At 55.8% G+C, this 12,964-nt stretch overlaps 4 protein-coding genes across 4 annotated transcripts; all 4 read left to right on the top strand.

The window, feature by feature from the left end:
• Positions 1 to 1,082: 1,082 nt before the first annotated feature.
• LBRM_34_4990 (conserved hypothetical protein) lies at positions 1,083 to 3,020 on the top strand (the record flags this gene model as incomplete). The annotated part of the gene is made up of 1 exon (XM_001568547.1): positions 1,083 to 3,020. One exon carries the CDS (start codon positions 1,083 to 1,085, stop codon positions 3,018 to 3,020), a length of 1,938 nt encoding a protein of 645 aa, XP_001568597.1.
• Positions 3,021 to 5,027: 2,007 nt separating this feature from the next.
• Positions 5,028 to 6,578, top strand: LBRM_34_5000 (conserved hypothetical protein; the record flags this gene model as incomplete). Its single annotated transcript, XM_001568548.2, is given in 3 exon segments — positions 5,028 to 5,949; positions 5,952 to 6,010; positions 6,015 to 6,578. Coding segments are annotated over 3 exon segments (1,545 nt in total).
• Positions 6,579 to 8,500: 1,922 nt separating this feature from the next.
• LBRM_34_5010 (conserved hypothetical protein) lies at positions 8,501 to 9,007 on the top strand (the record flags this gene model as incomplete). Its single annotated transcript, XM_001568549.1, has 1 exon — positions 8,501 to 9,007. One exon carries the CDS (start codon positions 8,501 to 8,503, stop codon positions 9,005 to 9,007), a length of 507 nt encoding a protein of 168 aa, XP_001568599.1.
• A 3,383-nt stretch (positions 9,008 to 12,390) lies between these two features.
• LBRM_34_5020 (conserved hypothetical protein) lies at positions 12,391 to 12,906 on the top strand (the record flags this gene model as incomplete). The annotated part of the gene is made up of 1 exon (XM_001568550.1): positions 12,391 to 12,906. One exon carries the CDS (start codon positions 12,391 to 12,393, stop codon positions 12,904 to 12,906), a length of 516 nt encoding a protein of 171 aa, XP_001568600.1.
• Positions 12,907 to 12,964: the final 58 nt, after the last annotated feature.

The raw sequence follows: 12,964 nt of genomic DNA on the forward strand, positions 1-12,964 counted from the left end.
GGCACAAGCACGAGTCATTCACGCTCAACTGGCAACTCACTCGTGGCAGAGCGGTTCAACAACATTTTCGTGTCTGCTCCAAAACAGCGAAAAGAGCAACGAAGCAAGCAAAAACGAAAGACGCTTCTTTGTTGGCAGACGTACCTGTGAGAGGACGACGCAACGACACGCATCACGAGAAAAGAGTGTGCTTCCCAGGCGCCCCCCCCCATCCGTGCTTGGATGACAGAGAGGAGGAAGGACTAGAAGGAAACACGCGTGAGAGCCATAGAGACTTGTATCTTCCGTTGTTCTTTTCTTTGTTTCGGTTCTGTGAGTGTCTTTCATCCTTGTGTCTTCTCTCTCCTTTGCTCTGAGCTTTCACCTAGGCCATCTGTCTTGTTCATCCCTCCCCCCTTCTCTCTCCTTATACACCCTCAGTCACTCTTCCTCTGCCCCCCCCCCCCCCCCCCCCCAGGAACACAAGTGCTCCGTGCTTTCCTTCTGCACGCAGGAACGCCGTCAGCAGTGGAATTCCACCCGTCTTTTGCCCTTCCCCCTTGTTGTAAGGATCCTCTGACAGGAGAGCGTGAAGAGGTTCGTGCAGAGGTGTGTCTCGCTTTCTTTGTCATCAGTACGCGTTTATTTCATCTCCGCTCTGCTCCTCTTCTTACTTTCCTGCTTCTCTTCCCTTCGAGCCACATCGTCGTTGCCCCCCTCCCTCTCTCAACACCATCGCCTGCAGAGAGAAAGGGTGAGCGAGTGGCGCAACTTCACTTGTTCTATTGACAAGTTAAATCGTGCTTGGCTGTGTCGTTCTTTCTTTTTTTTTTTTACTTTGCTGTTCTTGTGTGTTTCGTGTTTCTCCGCGTTCCATGCGTACATTCGTAGCAAGTCCGTTGCTCCCTCCCTCTCTCTCTCTCTGAGCTACCCCTTTGCTGTATTTCATACGCGTCTTGATCTTGGGCAGTTCCACTTGTGTATCTCTGCCGTTCTTTCTCTTCTCATTACCTGTGTGCGCCTCTCTCTCGCCCTATTTACTTCTTGTGCGCGCCCAACTCATGACCTCCAACCCGTACATTGCACAGCACTATGGGAGCTCTATGGAGGTGATATCGAATGGGCATGGAGAGCAAGTAGACGCCGTGACGGGGTTTCGGCGCTTCCCGAATACGCCGCACATGACACACATCGTCTTCCGCCCCTCAAAGAGCGTGGCTGCCCCGTCTACCACCGTTGTGTCACCATCGACCTTGGGCATCCACAATACCTACAAAGGATTGACGCCCAATGCCCTTGTGCCCAGGGGAGGCTACAAGGGCCCCGTGGTCGATGACTTTCCTTCACGTCCGCAAACGCCGCGCAGCACGAATTCAATCGCGTCGCTGCCGCCGCTTCTGCCGGCGGACCGTCCCTCGGTTGGACCCAGCGAGGCCTTTCGCGAACGAGGTGTTGAGCACTTCCGAGAGTGGGTGACGGGGTCCACTCGCTCGTCCGCGTCTACGTCTGACAGCGGCAACACAGCCACGGCTGCAGCCAACGATCATGCGCCTAGTTCTCTCGAACTTGCCAGTGCATCGGCGCAAGCACCTACATGCGGCACAGAGAGCGACCAGAGGCGCCCCTCGACTACAGCACCGCCTGGTACGCTAGCCCTGGAGAAGATAGGGCGTGTGTCGTCGGATCACGGCCCGTCGGTGTCTCTCTCTCCAGAGTCGCTACACTTCGCACGCTCACCTAACTCAAAGTCCCCTTTTATCTCGTCGCCAGCACTGGAGGTGCCCACTGAAGCCACAGTGGATGCAGCCCTTCATCGACTGCGCGACGCACTGGCGCAGGCGCAGTGCATGCTTGATAAATCAAGGGCGTCTGGGGGTGCACGTGCGCTTCCGCCGCCGCCGACGATGCCATCCGAGTTTACAGAGCCTGCGCAGCATCAGGAACACACAGCAGCCTTTCCTACCCCCACATTCATCTGTGGTTCCACTGGTGGAGAGATGATGCAGGAGGATTCACTGGACTGCGTCTCACCACTCTTGAGCACGCACGCGGCACTCCATACCTCCCCCTCAACAGAGCAGCGAGTGAGTTCACTTTTGGCGACCTCCTTCACGTCTCCCATTGCTAAGGCCCCCGACGTTGTCGCGGTGCCTGACGAAACGCGCTTTATGGTGCTGTGCACCGTCACTCATCCGTCTGCAATCCTGAACCGCCGCCTCCGTCACCGTGGGCCAGTAGCGAGAGCGTCTCAAGAAGGGCTGGGCCGTCTTTCGACTCATTCGTTGTTTCCCACGTGCGCAGAGGCAGGTGCGAGAGGTACGTCCCCACGCCGCATCGCCGAGGTGCAGCGCTCATCTGTCAGTGTGGGTGCATCCCCTTTGACACCATTGATGACAACAGTACGCGAACCTCAGCGCTCGCCCTCGCCAAACGCAGGCAGCGATGGTCATCCCAGCTCGCGTACATCCACACAGCGAAGACCGACTGAGAGGTCTGTTAGACGTTTGCTGCACAAGGACCCGTCACTAATCCCGGGACTCGCCGAGTTTTTACGAGCTGGAAATCCCAACGGCTTCTCATCCCTCAACGCAGCTACCCACACCAAGACGTCTACACTGGCGAACGCGTCATCCTCAGCGCGCGGCCCTCATCGCCGCCCTGGACCCCCTGTAGCCGCCGCTTCCGCCTCTACTGTGCCGCTTGGTCATGCGCCACAGCTGTTGCTGCGCCGTGACTCCAGTGTCACCGCACAGTCACAGACTGACTGCGCCGTGACATCATCGTCTCACCTGCCATACACGCCTACCGAAGGGAGTGCGGCAGTAATGGACGTCTCTCCGCGCCGCGAACGTGCCCGCGCCCGCCGCATAGACTCGATACCCAGTTACGCGCAACCGACACTGAGCTGGCTTTCCAAGGGGTCTGAGGCTTCCGCGGATGAGTTCCCAGTTAGTCGTGTAGCCTCGCCGCAGACGAGCCCATTGAAGGACCTGGCGGCGGCGCCGTGCGAAGGCGCCCTTAGTCAACATGAGAGACAGTAGAGAGATGTTGTTAGGCCGCTTTGCTTTCCTCCCTGCATGTCTCTCTCCTCTGACGCCAGCACTTCTTCACGTATTACGACCAACTTCTGGCCGTACTAAGAGAGAACGGGCAGCACTTCCTTCTGCTATCCAAACCTCCAGCAGAGGCGCCTTTCCGTTTTTCTCCATCCTTGTGCACTCAACCCTGAGGACAGAGGAGGACGCCTCAGTGCGCGGCGTCTCAGGACCCAGTGCCGCCCACTCTCTCAGGGGAAGCCAGGCAACCCTCCCCCCACCCCCTTACCCCTGCCAATTGCCGAGCCACTTCTGGTGGCGACCGGGCCAAGCACCCACGACGCCGGGGGAAGTCAGAGGGATCAGGCGCCACTGATGCCGGCGGACCCGCTGGTGCCACCCATACGATAGGCAGAGTGTCAGCGTGCCTCAAGCGCACCCCGCCCCGCCTCCCCCCGCCCTGTCTGGCTGGTCTGGGGGGCGTGAGGCGGACCCCTGTGGAGTGGGGCGGTAGGGGGTGGGTGGGCCGAGTGGGAGGCGGAGGCGGTGCTCAGGTCGCTGGGGCGGCGCCTTGCTGCACCGCGTGCCCACCGCTGCTTTGCACCACGCGATTGGCCCTGTGGCAGGCCCGAGGGAGGGAGGGAGGGAGGGAGGGAGGAGTGGAGCTCAGCGCCGGTCCTACGGCGGTACGAAGGGGTGCGTGGAGGGTAAAGTTTGTGTTGTGGAAGTGGTGGCTCCCACTCGCTTCTGGAGGTCCTCACGGACACTTTTCTGCACTTTTTTTTGTTGTGTGCGACTGACTTTAGTCTCCTCATCTCCGTCGCTGACGTTTTCTGCCTGTGTGGGCAGGAAATTGTGGATGTGTGCTCCAGGATGAGTGTGCCCGGGTTCGGAATCATTGCCGCGTGTTGTTTTTTGCGTGATAGGCGCGCTGTTGACTTACTCGGGTGCACCATATGCTGGTGGGGTTGTGTGGCTGTGTTATGGTGGTTTTAGCGTGCAGAGGGGCTTCAGCAGGTGGACAAGGGAGACGGTTGGCGTGGCAGCACCGAGGGTGAGTGCCGTTGTGCACGAGTGTCGTTCGAAAAGTAGCGTATTGTTCACGTACTCGGCACCGTCGTGTGTTACCGACGACAGATGAATGACATATGACGAGGAATCGGAGGGATGCATTACTGAAGTCGAGAGCGCGAAAACTCAACGGAAACAAGGAGCTGTGGTTGACTCGGAGAATTCAGCGAGGCTCCAGGGTGATTACCTTTTCCTCATCGTTTTTTATCTCTTATAAGCCGAGTATTATCTGCGGACCGCGCGCGCCGAGCGCTGGCATCCTCCCTCGACAGAGAGAAAACTCTCTGTGCACACACACACACACACACACACATGTATGCGCTTTCGACGGCTTGCACGGAGAGGAACACGTATCGACCGCGTCTACTCGTTCTACCCTTCTTCTTTTCTGTTCGAAATGGCCTTTGGGATCGCGAATACGCCTCGCCCTGCATCCAGTGAAGTCGTGCTCTCTCTCTCTCCCTCCCACCCTCCCTCCTTTTCGTATTGTCGTTGCTACCGGTGGCACCGCGAGCAGAGGTAGCGCGTTTGTCTTTTGGGGAGGGGCTGTCGAGCACAAAGCAGCCATAGCAGAAGACATACGCATATTCTCTCTTCCCCATCTCTGCTGTCCATGGCAAAAGGAGGCAGACGGGCACACGAACACAGAGGGGCTCTGTGCGAGGCAGACTACGCTGGAGGAGTGGTCGCACATATACGTGCAAGCATCCACAAAAATTGAGGCATACTTCACAAGGAAACAACGTAATTTTTCTCTTTCCTACCCTCACAGAAAGCGCAAAGAGCGCGATCTTGACCACGTGGGAGTTGAGCGCTACCCACTCCTTCAGCTCTTGTGCATTGTAGGGAGCGACCGAGAGTCGTCGACGACCTCTCAGCGATACCCTTCTCTTTTACAGGCCATATTAGGGCAGTTTTTTTTTAGGTATTTCCAGCATTGCAATGCTGCTCAGTGCTGTGGAGAAAAAGATTACGGCGGTGCTCCAATCGCTTCGTGACACCCCACGCACCCCCTATGAGATGGAGAACCTCTATCAACTGAACTGCGAGCGCATCGCTACCGCCCGAGCAGCACTCGCTGACATGAGTGGCGACTACATCGATAGGTTGCGCGCGAGGTGCATGGAGGCAGAGAAGCAGGTGCAGGCGAAGCGTGCCGCCGGCGTGGTCGACACGGCCACCGCTGACACTGCCTTTTCCCTAGATTTTGCGATCGAGGAGACGGAGGGGCAGAACGATGCGGAGATTCAGTCGGCGATGGAGGCGGTAGCCCATGGCAGTAGGCGACCAAAGAAGTCAAATGAAAAGGGCAAGCTTAAGAAGCAGAAAGATGGAGAGGAGGGGCACAAGAAGAGGGGGAAGCGGACTCCTGCTGATGAACCGTTCGCTCTCTCACACCTTGCTGGCTGCGGCAGTGGCGAGGACAATGCAGTTGTCACGGCTACCTCGTCCTGCTTGACAAGGTGGGTGGTGCTGTCCCGCATTAACAACCTAATCAGCAGCGAAGTGCCGTCAGCATTGTCGTCGAGTGGTCGGGGAAGATGCGAGGCGGTCCCAAACACCTCTCTCGCCCGAGCTTTCTTCACTGAAGAAATGAGTTGGGACGGTGTGCTGTGCCTGTGCGCGGTGGAGCTCTACCGGTGCGTGGTGATCGCCCTGACCTATGGTGAGCCGCAGCTGAGCTGGGCGGAGTGCGAAAAGAGGGTCAAGTCTCAAGAAGCGGTGGCCTCCAAAGTCGGTGCCATCACGGAGGAGTGCTTTTCTTCTCACACTGCGAAGTGCGAGGACCTCAGATCGCCCAACAAGTTCTCCGATGGCGACGGCGAGGACACCGAAAGTGACAGCCCATCGGCAGTCGAGGATATGACACTATCGGAGCAGCTGATCGCCGAGTACCATCAAGCGCAGCAAGCGGAGGAGGAACATGACGCGGACACCTTGGCCCTTCCGCGCGATGTCTCGGAGCGCTTCCAGCAGCGTCTTCGCGGCTTCACAGAAGCAATGTGGGTCATTCTTCTCTGCCACGGCGGGTACTTTGCCGGGGGTGTCTTTGCGGGAGGGACTTGCGTTGCTCACAAGGCGTTTCAGCGGTATGTAGTCCGCAAAAAACAAGGTGGAAAGCAGTCGTCGAACGCGAAGGACGCAGGAAGTTACAACAGCGTTGGGTCTCAAATCCGCGCTGCACAGGAGGTGAAGTGGCGCGTCGATGTGCGGGACATTCTGGTGGACTGGACGCCTTACATCCAAGCCGCTTCTTTCATCCTCTACGCCGCGCCAGGCCCTCAAAACAGAGCGGTGCTCACTGACTTTTCTCTCCTCCCCGCGATGGCGTCGGTTGGGGGTAGGAAGTGCGACTCGCCCATTCAGCTGAAGGACCCGCGAGTGAGCCGAGTGCCACTCACGACGCACCGGCCCACCTTCGAGGAGGTGCGGCGCATCTATGGCGTATGTTCGCATTGCAGCTTACTCTACGTGCGAGAGGAGGACGCGTAAGAGAGAAGAGCAAGGGGACCTTGAGTTCGTTGCGTGCCTGAGGTGTGGTAGCAGCTGCGAGGACTTGGCAAAGAGCGTGTAAGTTTTTGTGGGCAGCGATGGCCACCCCGAAAGAGTGGCGACGAAGTGGCATACACGTCGCCTTTGCTTTGTGTGTTTGGTGCAAACGTACTTCCACGAATCAACGTCGGCGAGGTTTTACTGCACATACCCCGACCTTTTCGACAAGCGGAACAGAAAACGCTGACGTGCGCACTTTGGCACCAAAGTACCTTTGGCAGCTATCAACGTTTTGTGCCTCCGTCTGTCTGTCTGTCTTTGTGTGCGTGCGTGGCGATGATGCACTCGTGTGCAGTGCTTCTAAGCCCTCCACGCTTCTCAGCGAGGCAGCGCGGCGCGCCGTCTTCTTTCCCTTCGGGCATGTCGTCCCGCCTGTGTATTCCGCTCAGAGAAATCTCCGTTTTTTCTCTCACCATTTTCATCTCTCTTGTTCCTCCTCCCTCCTCCTTCTCCCTCTCTCTCTCTCTGTCTCTCCTTCACCCAGAGTTTAGATGCCTCTCTTTCTACACCCTCGCTACCCCATAGCTCCTTCCCCCCTTCCTCCCCTCCCTTCCTCGGCCTTTTTGCGCTGCCAAAGGGACCTGAACACCATCTAAGAAGGACCGCACTGGTGTTGTTGTTCTTGTTGTTGTTCTTACCACTCTCCTACAATTCAACTTGCTCGTTTCTTCCGTGTTAGGCAGCTCAGTCTCACGATAATCAATCTTCAGCAAGAGTGGCTTTCCTATTTTGTTGTTGGTGCCATCTCCTTCCCGTGCGTGCAAGCCCATAGACGAAGCAACATCCCACCGCTCACACCATTCCATTTTATTTTCATTTGGCGGGTTGCCGCTCCTTGTTGTGCCACTCGGTGCACTCGTGTCTGTGTACACGCTCTCCCGCCAGCCTTACTAGTGCCGCGTACTGATACTTTTGCGCTACGTGTTCACACCCGGGGGTGGATCAGCTGCGCACGCACCCACATACAGAGGATACCACCACAGGCACACCAACGTCCGCTGAGGAGCGTACCACGACAGAGAAGAGCGTACCAAATCGTGTGTTTGTGCACACCTTCATCCGGAGTTTATTTGCCGTTTAATCAAATTTCACACGTGTTCGAGTACCAATATTCTGCCTCGCTCCTTCCAGTTCTTTTTCTCTTTGGCTTCTGGATTTGCTTGTCGCCCTCTCTTTCCTTCACGCAGGGACACTCCAGCGTTTGTTTGTCCCTGCTGCTGCTGCTGTAAAGTCTTTCTGTTCCCCCCTCTTTGTGTCATCCCAGTCAGACGGTTTGTTTGTGTATGGAGTGATTTCTAAGCGGACATTATTGCCGCACATTGTTGACAGGTCCGTCGTTCCGATTTTCTCTTTTTTTTCGCCTTTGGATCGGTCACTGCTCGATTGGACTCCGTTGCGGCAAATTTTGTGTGTTTGTCCTCTCCGACTTTTTTCTCAGTGTCGCGCTTGTGCCCCCCCCCCCCCCCACTCCCTCCTTCCCTCTCCATATTTCTGCTTGGATTTCTGAGTCTGTTCGTTCTCTTTTTGTGCGCTTTTCGTGTATCGTCGTGGTCTTGTATAAGGCAATTTGTCGTCTGCCGCTAGTGGTGGGGATGCGTTTGTGCGCTCCTCCTCCTCCTCGCCTCTCTCACCACCAGCGAAGACTCCCTCGCTCTCTCGTTTACTGAGTGACTGGATTTCCTATTTTTACATTCTTCTGCGTAAGTCTATTCCTTCCCCCGACGGCAGCTGCCCTCGCATCACTCCCCTCCCTTCTTGTCATAATCGTCGTCTCTTTTTCTTTCTTCTCTTGTCTCTCTCTCTCGCTTGCTCATTCATTACCCCATCAAGTACCATCCATCCAACCAAATACGAAAGAAAACATGAGCGAGCATTCCTCTGACGACGAAGACGTTGTGGTATTGCAGGTGTGTGCAAATCGGCACTGCCAGGGCATTGACGACCTCGAGTTCGACGAGGAGACGAACCAGAGCTACTGCGGCCGGTGTCGTGCGCTTCACGCCCGCACCGAGACGGAAGGCTTTCGCATTCTGCTGTCGAACGACGACCTCGACCTCGTGAAGCTTATTTTTGGCAAGTTTGATCAGAAGAGTCGCGGATTCTGGACGTACAAGGAATGGAATGCGTTTCAGGAAGTGACAGACCGCGGTTCTGACGACCCGATTGAGTCGCCGTCCGCCTTAAAGGAGTTTTTCAAGGAGGAGTACGATATCGACATCAGCCCCCACGGCAACGATGGCGCGGTAGTCCTTCTGGTTGATCTGGAAAACATGTACGGGGGTTATCTATACAACAACGTTGACGCACTTGTGGAGGATAGCGAGACCATGGAGGATCAGGGGCTGCTGCACACAGGTGTACTGGAGTAGAGGGGCCTGTAATCATGTGCAGAGAAGACGCAGACGATCCCGCAGGTGCCTCTCTGAGCATCACATGGAGGTGTTGGTTTCTCCAACGGCCATTGTCTCGGGGCACATTGGTCCATTTTGTCGTTGCATCTTCCTCTGTCGGGTGTGTGGTGGAAGCGTAGAGGCGATATTTTGCCACCTGCGGCGCCTCTCTCATACTGTAGTCCTGTGTTGACGTGTATTCATACTTGCCCTTTTCGACCATTGCGGTCTCTCTCTTTCGCCCTCTCGCTGTCGCCGCGAGAAAGGTGTACGTGGCTGCCGCATGCAGCATCTAGGAGAAGGGGACGCTGTTGAGGGAGGGCAGCATCGCTTGTGTGGTGCTCTCGACTTTCCTTTCTGATTGTCACGCGCACCCGAGTGTAGCACGTGCCGCTTTCTCTTCCTTAAAAAGAAACACATTTGTCCCTCCCCCTCCCCTCCACACATACACACACACACACGCACAAAGGAAAGCGGATTACAACAGCAACAATACTTCTTTCCCACGCTCTGTTATTCCTCCTTACCAGTCGCTGACTCATTGACGAATGGCCTGCTGTTTCATATTGGAGTCGCAATGGAATTTCGTGGCTTTACTTGCCTCTTACCTCCCTCCCACCTGCATTACCTGACCGCTCTTCTCGTCTTCTTGGGTGCGCGTGGACGCTCTTTTTCAATTATGTTTCTATGGCGTTTTTTTTTTGTTTTCTTTAGCGTCACTCGACGTCTTTTTTGTGAGTTTTCTTTGTTTTCAGCTACCATTCGTTTCACTTCGCAAGATGCAGTGGCGGCGGTGTCCGTGCTGACAACAACACTGAGGAAGAGAGATGCCAACGCACACACACGAAAGATGTACGCGGCCAACGGAACTAGAAGTTCATGTACGTTGTGCGGCACACACACACACAAAGGGGAAGCAAAAGCGAGAAGAGGTGACCAAACAAAGAGGGGAGTAGCATTTTGCATCGCGTTGAGAGGTAGTCATACACTGCGTCAATACCCCAATTCCTTACCCCAACTCCCAGCTCGGTGTCCGCCACGTATTCCTTCTCCTCCTTTTACCTTTCCCGCTCTCCTTAGGGCAGAGGAGGACGCCTCAGTGCGCGGCGTCTCAGGACCCAGTGCCGCCCACTCTCTCGGGGGAAGCCAGGCAACCCTCCCCCCACCCCCTTACCCCTGCCAATTGCCGAGCCACTTCTGGTGGCGACCGGGCCAAGCACCCACGACGCCGGGGGAAGTCAGAGGGATCAGGCGCCACTGATGCCGGCGGACCCGCTGGTGCCATCCATACGATAGGCAGAGTGTCAGCGTGCCTCAAGCGCACCCCGCCCCGCCTCCCCCGCCCTGTCTGCTGGTCTGGGGGGCGTGAGGCGGACCCCTGTGGAGTGGGGCGGTAGGGGGTGGGTGGGCCGAGTGGGAGGCGGAGGCGGTGCTCAGGTCGCTGGGGCGGCGCCTTGCTGCACCGCGTGCCCACCGCTGCTTTGCACCACGCGATTGGCCCTGTGACAGGCCCGAGGGAGGGAGGGAGGGAGGAGTGGAGCTCAGCGCCGGTCCTACGGCGGTACACATATGTTCGAACGAAAAAGAAGCTGTAGTGCTCTCCTGTTTTACTCGTGGTTGCCCTTGCCAACTAGTACAGCGGTGACCGACTGTGTGTGTGTGTGCGAGTGGCCGCCGATTCACCCCTCGGTCGTTCTTTTCGCGGTCTCTCTCTCGCTTCTATACACTCGCCCATATGGTGTCTTCTTTTTGTTTTCTCCTCTTGTTTTTCTTTTACGCTCGCTTTCTGTCTTGTTTGCTTTGTCTCCCTCTCCCTCTCCCTCTCCCCCCTCTTTCTCGCTCTCTGCGTGTGTGCGTGCGTTATTTTCTGATATGTTTAACGTATTTAGATGTACGTTGAAGTCTTGTGAAGAGCTTGCGTTCTCTCTTTTGTCTGTGTGCCTGTGCGCGGTTTGTGGATTCCATTTGCTCTCCCGTGGCCCACCATCGCGCTGTCTTTTGTCCTTGTTTCGTGTGTATGTGTAGTTGCGCTCGAGTGGACGCGTGATTACTGCAGTGCTATGCAGCGTGGTGCTGCTTGTGGTTATGGACGTGAGGAGCATTAAGTAAAGACACCCAGCGCTTGCCTTACTCCTCCTCTGTTCTCGCTTCAGTTTTTCATTTCTCTATCTTGTGTGAGCATGCGTGCCTTTTTTTTTTTTTGTCTTTTCTCTCTTTCACGCACCTTTGCTTAATATTAGTTTACAACCCTTTACCACTACGAACTCGCTCCTCAACAGTCTTTCCTTGGTGGGATAACGACGCGAGCTCCTCGTGCTCTTATCCCCTTACTCGCACTTCTTTGTCCTTTACGATGCGCTGCCCCTGAGGACCTCTTGTTGTTTGCCTAGGTGGGTACAAGGTGTGGACTAGGACAAGGAGAGATGGTGGACAGGACGAGTCTCATGGAGTGCAGCGCATGTTCGTATCCTGGGCGTCATCGCTTGTGCTGTGTCTAATCTGTGTCTCCTGTCTCTCTCTCTCTTTGTACGCACTGACGGCTAACAGGCAGCACAAACCAACAACAGTTTGGAGGAATCTATGCCGTGCGGGGGCCACAGACTGACTGATGCACACAAGTTTAATCGAAATCAGGTGGCTAAGTCAAATGGGAAATAGCGGAACGCACGAAAGGAACGGCATAAGAGCGATCACCTGTGTGGAGATGATTTGCTGGAAAGAAAAAGGTGACGAGGACAGGGCAGCGCTCTATTTCTTCTCATCTTCCCTTCCCCTGTTGTTCCTCGCTTTATCCTGTAAGACGACGCACTCGCCTTTTTTTCAGGGACTCCGTCTCCCCTTCCCCCCAGCGGTACACAAAGGATCGGAAAAGGTCTGCATCACAGTTGCGGGGCTTACCTTGACATAGAGGTGAGTGAGTGTATACATGCCCTCGTAAAGATGCTAACTCAGGACCTTAAGGCCTCTCCGTCGCACCACCCTGATCGCCTGACGTCTGCTCTTTGGTGACAACGAACTCTGGCACCGCTTCATGCCTGCTGCCTCTTACCTTTCCTGTCTTCTGTGCTTCCGCCCCTCCTCGTCCTCGACATCGAGCGCTCCCTCTCTTTTCTGGAGAGGTGCGTCTCTTCTTCATATACACTTGGTGCTCTCTTGCTTACCTCAGGAGTTGAATGACAGTTGCCCTCGTACGACAGCCCACTTTGCCGCTGTTTTGCGTTTCAGCGTGACTGTGCCATCCCGCGGTGACAGTCTGTGGGTGGCACCAACCGCGCCGACGCGCTCGCATTTGTGTCGTGAGGGCACTCACTTTAGCCTCTATTCCTTCGTAAGGAGAGGACGCGTCTGTTGAGCGTATAAACATGAGCCTTTTCGAGCGTCCTCACCGCCTAACGTCAGTCTCGAGTGTGGTTATGGGGCTGAATCCGGCGACGCTGCGTGAGATTGATGACTACGCAATGTGGATGGACGAGGTTCACGCAGAGCTAGCCGGGGTGTACGGCGAGCAGGCGATGCAATGGAAAGTGTCGGATATTACATACGCGACGAGCGACAATCCGAGCCGCTTTTCCTCTCGTATCTCTCAAGGACTTTTTGAGTCTCTGCATGACTACAAGGCGCTGCTTGAAAAGATTGACGCCATCACTACACAGCTGGCAGAGAAAACCCAGTTGCGAGAACTCATCGAGACTGCCATTAGCCAGGACACAGAGGGTGGTAAGTCCCTCCGTAAACAGAAGCGCGAGCTGCGCAGCCTGAAGGCAAACATTATTCAGCTCACTCGGCAGGGTGCGGAGCTCAAATACCAACTGGCCTGTTTGTCACAGCAGCTCTCACACGTCTTCAAAGCGAAAGTCGTCCGTATCTCCCTTATATGAAACCAGCGGTGTACGCAGGATGTGGCAGTGCGTGCGTACAATGCACTGCGCCAAAAAA

The sequence above is a fragment of the Leishmania braziliensis genome, chromosome 35 (assembly GCF_000002845.2).
Source record: "Leishmania braziliensis MHOM/BR/75/M2904 complete genome, chromosome 35".
Lineage (NCBI taxonomy): Eukaryota > Euglenozoa > Kinetoplastea > Trypanosomatida > Trypanosomatidae > Leishmania > Leishmania braziliensis.